Source organism: Gracilinanus agilis, chromosome 1 (assembly GCF_016433145.1).
Source record: "Gracilinanus agilis isolate LMUSP501 chromosome 1, AgileGrace, whole genome shotgun sequence".
NCBI classification, from domain to species: domain Eukaryota; kingdom Metazoa; phylum Chordata; class Mammalia; order Didelphimorphia; family Didelphidae; genus Gracilinanus; species Gracilinanus agilis.
In genome coordinates, this window is record NC_058130.1 from 591361466 (window position 1) to 591370192 (window position 8727).

The window sequence follows — 8727 nt, forward strand, 5'->3', positions numbered from 1 at the left end:
GAGAGAGAGAGAGAGAGAGAGAGAGAGAGAGAGAGAGAGAGAGAGAGAGAGAGAGAGAGAGAGAGAGAGAGAGAGTTAGCCTGCCTAGGGAGACTAGCAGTTAGAGAGAGAGTGAGATAAGAAGAAGGAGTCAGCATGCCTGACTCTCCATGACTATAGTGGCCCTTAGATCCTATCACACATCACCATGACTTCCAGATGTGGTGCCCAAACAGGGACACCACCTCCAACATTCCATATTATTGCATTGCTAAAAGAACTGTAACCATATACTAGAACTGGAAAAGAACACTGAAGAATGGAATTAGTTGTTCACTTTTTGGATATGTCGACTTTTGCTATTGTACCAATCTACTTTTGTTTAGATTTCAAAAAGTGGAAAATACTTTCAGGTCAAAAAGTCCCCGTAACCATGAATAATTAAGAAAAATAAATGGGCTAGTTCATTCTTTTGATACAGAAACTCAAATTTGTATATGTGTGTGTGTGTGTTCACTATAGGTAGGTTTTTTGACTCGTTACTTCATTGGTTTGGCGTAATTCAAGTGTGCAAGCATCCTTCACTGAAGTGGTTCTATACTTTATAGTCTTAGAGAGTTACATTAGACACCAAGAGATTAAATAATTTATCCATAGTCAGATAGCCACTATGGGTATGAGTCAAGACTTGAACCCAGGTCTTCCTAGCTTCAAGACTACCTATCTATTTACCATACTGTGCTGCTTCTCATTTTCCTTTTTAGATAAAACATGTAGATTCTGACAACATTCTACTTAATAAAGATGATATGTTTGTTGAATAAAACAGATTTTTCAGTTTGCTTTTAAAATGTGACAACTATACAAGAATAATTCCTGATTACAAATAATAATAATAATAATAATAATAATAATAATAATAATGGCTTTCCAGAAGGATATCGGAGGTTTATATCAATTGAAGCAAAGTTAATTATGTCTTTGATGTCATATTTCCTGGAAAATTGACATTAGTTTCCATGTATCAGTAATCTGGGCTCTGTTGGTTATTGTTGGTGCCTCTGTTCTTATCTAATCAATGCTAGGATCTCAAAAAATAGAGACAGCAGAAATGTGCCCAATTAAATTCCAAGATCTTAAAGAATGTAGTCCATATCTTGTTTTTCTCTTATACCCGCATTAAGTACCAAGGATAGGGCTATGCACACCAGTAGTGCTCAATAAATATTAGTTAACTAATCCAAATTGTAGGACAATTGGGTAACATAATAAAGAACTTGGTTAAAATCCAGCCTCAGACACTTATTAGCTGTGACCCTAGGCAAATCACTTAACCTTGCTTGCCTTAGTTTCCTCATTAGCAAAACAGCTAGAAAAGGAAATGGCAAACCACTTTAATATCTTTGTCAGGAAAACACCAAATGAGATCATGAAGAGTTGAACATGACTGAAAATGAACAAAAACAACAAAATCCAAATTGTGGACCACATGTAATGTGGAGTAGGTGATTTCTCCCCGCCCCAAGTAATTTGCTATTCAACTGAATAGGTCTTCAACAAAAATACATGTCAGAAACTTCTCTCAGAAGTTAAAAGACAAAATACAAAGATGGCATCAGTCATTCCTGTTCACTTAAAAAAAGAAAATTACCTCATTGAGCTCTGGGTGGATTTGTATTTACAAGTGGCAGATATGGGCATGCCACCGATGATAAAATAACTTAGAACTAGCCTCTGACATTCATAATTTTTAGTCTAGTAGGAGAGGGGATGGCAGGAGTAAGTCAGCTGCTCTGGCAGAGAAGAGGCTAGAGAGTGGAGGGGAAAGTGAGAATCATTGCAGAAGGAATAAGAACACCAGTGAGAAACTAAAAGCAGGAATGGTGCTCAAAGTGAGAATGATATGTAGGTGAGAATGACCCCTGGGCAGTTCATCAATAATGTCAGTGGGGCTACTTTCATGTACAAAAGTCACTTCTCCTAACCTATTATCAGTAAGGCAGGGCTCCTGCTTTGAGTTTTAATTCTCTAGGTGTGGTTATAGATTTGAGCTAATCCATTCTCAGTCTTGTTAGGAACTCCACAAGGCCAGTAATGTGGAACTGCGAAACAATTGCTTTGCATTAAAGGTGGGGTCTGTGGCCATAGAACTGAGCTATGCTGACCTCACATGTGGATAAGAATTCATGTAGTCTGGCAGGACTATAATGAAGATGGAATGGAAAGAAATAATGGTTGCTCTAGTCATGCACAGATAATGATGAATAAAAAGAGAAGGAATTCATATAATACTTTGGGGAGTTGTTCAAAGCACTTTATAAGTGCTTTATCATCCTTTCTTAATTCTCTAGAAGGTGAACAGAGGACAGTTATTTTATCTCCACTACAGAGATCAGACCTTGAGCCACAGAATCTTTAAATAACTCACTTAAAAGGCAACAGAAATTTCAGAATGCCTAGTCCAGAGCTCTAGCTACCATCTCTTTATCAAGAAGGAATATCTTAAGCAGGATATGGGCATGTTAAATGATGAATTTTGGGACTATTAAATTTGTGTGGGGATGTCATTCTATCACTACAAATCACTAGATAAATTTTTCGTTCCATCATTTACCATTACTCACATTACCAATTCCTAATGTGCTTTATATGTTTGCAACATTTCACCTGTTAAATGCTAAAAGTTTTTCCAGGCAAATATTTGATTTTTGTCAAATAACAAATATAGATACTCATCACAGAATAATAAAATATTTGATCCAGAAGAGACATCAGAGGCCATTTAGTCCAATTCTCTCATTTTACAAATGATACTCAAGGAGATTGAGTGATTAGCTCAAGGTGACAGAGTTAGGCATCAGAAGCAGGATTTGAACATAAATTCTCTAGGGCAACTAGGTAGTTGAGTGGTTAGAATGCCTGATATGGAGTCAGAAAGACTTGACTTCCAATCTGGCTGTAGACACTTTTTAGCTGTGTCACCCTGGGCAAGACTCTTAACCCTGTTTGCCTTAGTTTCTTCATATGTTAAAAAAGATGGAGAAGGAAATAGCAAACTACTTCAGCATCTTTGCCAAGAAAACAACAAATGGGATCAGGAAGTTGGACATGATTGAAATAACTGAACAATAAAAAGAGAACCTCTCACCCCAAAGATGGGGATTTTCCCCTTTTTTTCCCCATGGCCTTTTATTGAATGTAATTTTTATTGCAAAAGTCTGGAAATGATGCATTTAATACTTCTGTTTTTCTGAATTTGTTCATGAGATTTTTGTGCCCTAATGCATAGCCAGTTTTTGTGAAGATGTCATGTACAGCTTAGAAAAAGGTATACTCCTTTTTATTCCCATTCTGTTTTCTTCAGAGGTGTATCTAATTTCATTTCCATAATTTATTTCTTGTTTATTTTGTGGTTAGAGTTATCTGTTTCTGAATTGAGAAAGATGAGGTCTCCCATTGGTATGGTTTTAGTGTCTGTTTTCTTCAGTAATGTGTTTAACCTTTGCTTTAAGAATTCAGATACTATTCCATTTGGTGCATATATATTTAGTATTGATATTATTTCATTGCCTATGGTTCTCTTTTAGCAAAATGTAATTTCTATGTTTATCTCTTTTAATGAGGTCTATTTTTACTTTTTCTGAGATCATGACCAACATTTTAAAAGTTAAAACTTACTCTCCTTATGGCAAATTATTTAATTTGATGTCTAATGAATTATTCCTAATGAAGTTGTAGTGACAGAATTCAATAGTTTTGTCATCTGGCAATGATTAATGTTTTATTGCTACCTTTTGAACAGAATAATAACCAGGGGTAACATATCCTCCTCTATTCATTATTGAGTTATTTAAATGGATTGGAACACTGATATTTGGGGTGTAAAGTTGGTAAAAATTTGGTTGTTAAAACAGGTTACAAGTTGCTAAAAAGTCAACAAATATATTTGTCCTTTAAATTAGGAAGATGTTTGCTATGAAAATATTTTCTAATAAGTTATAAAAGAATGTTAGTTTATCAGACTCTTACTATATCCGCTGAAGATCAAAATTTCAGTAGTAGGGGCTCTTTTCTACTATATGATTATATAGTAGATGAGGGATAGAACTGATAACTGGTATTAGCCCAGGACTCTGCCCTATTCTGCAACCTTTCACCTCCTTCTTTCACTGGCTTAGGTCAGTGAGGGTTGAATAGATGCGAGCCTGGGTTGAGCTAGCTAGACAAGTTGAGTTCTTTGGTTAACCTTGGATCTTGGTTGTCACACAACTGTGTAATTTTGTTCATAGTTTATTAAACTAATCTTATCTTATTTCATTTATAGAAGCACTAGTTAAATTTCTGTTCTTTCTTGTAATATATTTTTTCCTGGTAAGATGTTACATCATTCATCAGAGTGCCTCATTTTCCAAACACTTACCAACTCTGAGGTGTAAAGCAATTTTGGATGCTGGACAATGTTAGTGATGGAAGGAGCCTTAGACCTCATCTAGTCTAGAGCCTGATGAGAAGTGACTTTTCCAGGGTCATATTATTAGCTAGGAACAGATCTAGGAACAATCACACATTTACTTACTCTCAGCCAGCATTCTTTCCACTTTATCACTCCCCCTGTTCATTGACTCCTGTTTTTCTAGTTACTATTTCAAAAATCGCCTCTAGGCAATTGACACTGGAAAGTGTTTCCTTTGCTTAGTTGGGGATTTACTTATGCATTATATTAAAAGTGTTAGTAATCTTAACTAATATTGTTAATAATGCCAATCTATGTAAAACAATGGGTCAGCATTCCAAAACATTTATTGAGCCCTAGTTCATTGGAAGGCATACCCATTTGAATAAGATCACTGATCCATCAAGGGTATTAAAGTATCACTATCTAGTGATATTGCTTAGGGTTGAGGTTCATAGCCACCTTTTAAGGCAAGTAAAGAAATGGGATCCATGAATTTAGACAAAGACTATTTTAAGACCTGGGCTTTATTTTTATAGCTGGGTTAAATATTTCCCCTACCAATTTTCTCTTTATGAGCTAAGCTAACTCTACACACATTCTCACTCATACTTCCACTCCAGTTTTCCCCCTTACCTTCCAGAGAACTGAACTCCACCTATTAGGTGATCTCTGGATCTGAAAATCATCCTCATACTCCCAAATGGAAGCTGTACAGTCCTCATAAAACTGATGCAAGTAGGATCGGACTCCATAGCGTTGATATCCTCCCTCAGGCGTATGCTGTGCTTGTTTGGCCCCACAGATGTTGGTACAAGAACTCATTCTTCTTGGCTGAAAGGATAGTGGCCAAAAAGGTGCTGAGTATGTTGATCTCTAGATTATAATAAATATCAAAGAACTCAGAGATATCTGATGTCTCTCTTCATCAACTTATGAGGCAGCTCATTTGAACAGACTTTCCATGTAAAATATTTTTTTAAAAAAATCTCTCTTCAAAGGCTGCCATTTCCTTTCCATAAATTACAGCAAATACACAGTCTACATAAACAAATACAAGATCACACAGCTTCTTCATGTTAGGCAAAAATAGGAAACATCCCATCCACTGTCAACAGAAGTACAAAGTTCTTCATTAGTATCTAGATTGACATTGCCTGAGAAATAAACCTTTTACTTTCTTGGACACTCGTACTCTTTATATATTTAAGCTCAAGAATGAATTAAAACTATTAAATTACCAAAGAACAAGTTTACTTTGGACTATCTTCAAGTGAAAGTTGGATCACCATTTTCTCAATCAATAAGCATTTATGGGGGCAGCTGGGTAGCTCAGTGGATTGAGAGTCAGGCCTAGAGACAGGAGGTCCTAGGTTCAAATCCAGTCTCAGATACTTCCCAGCTGTGTGACCCTGGGCAAGTCACTTGACCCCCATTGCCCAACCTTACCATTCTTCCATCTAGGAGCCAATACGCAGAAGTTAAGGGTTTTAAAAAAATCAATAAGCATTTATTAAGTAGCTATTGTGTGATAGGTACTGTGCTAAGAGATTGGGATATGAAGACAAAAATAAGAATTCTACGTTTTTCTTCTTGAAGAGACACATTGTGGAGGGGCTTCAGAGATTGTGGAGAGGGTTGGACAATATGACCTGTGATTCTCTAATTCATTTAGGACCTTGATTTTTCCCTTACAGAGAATACATCATTGTGTTGATCTCAGTAATTTCAAAGTGCTCTATCTTCATAGTCCCATAACTCATATCTTTTTCTAAGATTCTAATTAATTGTTAAGTTTGGAAGAATTTTTATTAAAAACTATTGGGGGAACTTAAGACTCGTGCTTTATTAAACTGCAAGCTCCTTACTCAATAATTAACATGTCATTAACCTTGTGCTCTAGTCTTTATTTGCTAGAATTCTTATGCATGTGGGTTGTAAGATTACAACAGTCAGAGAAGTAGTTTCTTGTTATTTTCCCAAGAAGGAACATAATATACCTATGAATTCATAGCTAGCTAAATGAGACCAGGGTCTCATAGCTGTTGCTCATGAACTGGTCTGCTAGAAGATTTTGTCTCAGTTTGTATAAAAACGGATTATGTTACTGAGAGAGTAATTCTTTTCTTATGGCTGTGAAACTCCACTTTGTGATTCACCCTCTATCCTTAACAGATAATATAATATCTCATATTTATAGAGTGGTTGCAAAAACTCTTAATATGCATTATCTAATTTGATCCTCACCGCAATTGTTTTGGTAGGCTATTATTCCCAATTTATAGATGAGAAAACTAAGGTTTAGTGGGATTAAGTGACTTTCCCAGAGCCATTCAAGTAGTGTGAGAGGTAGGATTCCAAACTGATTCCTCTTGGTTCTAACTTAATGGCTCTTCTTTCCATTATGTCATGCTGTCTTGGAATAGTAATGGTTAATTCTGTGATGGCATGAAAAGGGCAAATAATTGGAAGAAATAGAAGATGTTTCCCATGACTTTAAATTGCTTGAATTTTGGTTTGGGAGCCTATTTCCCATTAAATCTGACTATACCTTAACAACATTAAATCTGACTATACCTTAACAATGTCAAATATATGCATAGCTGGAAGCATTTATTAATTTTTAAAATCCGTACCTTGCATCTTAGAATTATTACTATGTATTGGTTTTAAGGCAGAAGAGTGGTAAGGGGTAGGCAATGGGGATTAAGTGACTTGCCCAAGGTCACACAGCTAGCAAGTGTCTGAGGTCAGATTTGAACCAACCAAGGACCTCCTGCCTCTGGGCCTGGCTTTCTATCCACTGAGCCACCTAATTGTCCCCTCTGGAAGCATTTAGATGGCTGAATGCATCTTTTTTTTCATCACAATTTTTATCCACATTTAGTATTATTTAGAAATAATTCCAATGTGATGAAGCAGATTCAATTCAAAATGTTCTTTACTCCACTGATTTAGATTCTCTCTGGTTCCAAGATAACCTCTTAATGTAAATGAGTCACCTTTGGAAGCTTCATTAATCACCTCTTGTCAAAAACATCATGTAGAAGGCTATTGTGTCAAGGAGAAGAGTATGGCACCAATTATATTAAGTACTTATGAGTGGCCAGTTACCTCAGTAGTCTGGTTAGTTAAATTATGATTCTAATAAGGTCAAGGGCCTCAGGGACAAGGATATATATATATATATATATATATATATATATATATATATATATATATAATTTTTTTAGGAAAACAGGTACACTAACGAACTCTTGTTGGAGCTATGAATTGGTCGAGCCATTCTGAAAAAAAGTTCAAAACTATGGCCTCACCCAGTCACATCAATACTGTGTGTATATGTCAAAGAAGATCAAAGAAAAAGGAGAATGACCCATATATATATATATATAAACACTTTCAGCAGCTCTTTTCTTAGGAGCAAGAAACTGAAAATGAAGGGAGTGCTTATTTATTGGGGAATGGCTAAACAAATTATGATATGTAAATGTAATGGAATGTCATACTGCTATAATGCTGAAATGGACAGTTTTAGAGGAAACTGGGAAAACTTCTATGATGTGATGTAGAATGAAGCACAGAACAGAACAAGGAAAACAATTTTCATGGCAATGTTACAAAGAAAAACAACTTTGAAAGATTTTAGAATGTTAATCAATGCAACAACAAACCATAATTCCAGAAGACCAAATACGAAGCATCCTACTCACCTTCTTCCAGAGAGGTAATGGGCTTCGAATAAAAAATGAAGCAATAAATAAAATAAAATAAAAACAATATAAATTAAATATAAACAAGTTTATAAATAAAATATATTTTAATGTATAAAACAAAATAAATAAAAAAATTAAAAATATATATTATAAATAAAATATATATTATGAGACATGTCTAACAACATGAGAATTTGTTTTGCTTGACTATATATGCTTATTGTGAGGATTTATTTACTTTTGTTATTTAAGGAGGAAGGAGAGAGGAAGGGAAAGAATGAATGCTTGTGAATTTAAAAAAGTTTTAAAAAGGAACAAAAGTACTTATGGAATATAGACAAAATGGATTCAAGGTTGTTTTGGGAAGGACACTAGTGGCCTGATGATCAGGAAATATTTTGTGTACAAAGTAACACTTGAGTTGAGTTTGAAGGAAGCAAGGACAAGTTGCAAAGGAGAGAAAGAAACACATTCTGGACATGGGGGACAGAGAATAAAGACAAAGGCAAATGAGAGAGGAAAAATTATATATGAGGAATGGGAATTAGGCCAACATAGTTGGACTGTAGAATGCATGAA

The 8727-nt window shown here is 35.2% G+C and overlaps 1 protein-coding gene across 1 annotated transcript in view; it reads right to left on the reverse strand.

The window, feature by feature from the left end:
* The window catches only part of NRSN1 (neurensin 1), a 10072-nt gene extending 4815 nt beyond the window's left edge, over positions 1-5257 (reverse strand). The window contains exon 1 of the mRNA XM_044658128.1: positions 5069-5257. Within this exon, the coding sequence (XP_044514063.1) occupies positions 5069-5257 (189 nt within the window). The remainder of the gene's footprint in view (positions 1-5068) is intronic.
* Between the last annotated feature and the right edge of the window lie 3470 nt (positions 5258-8727).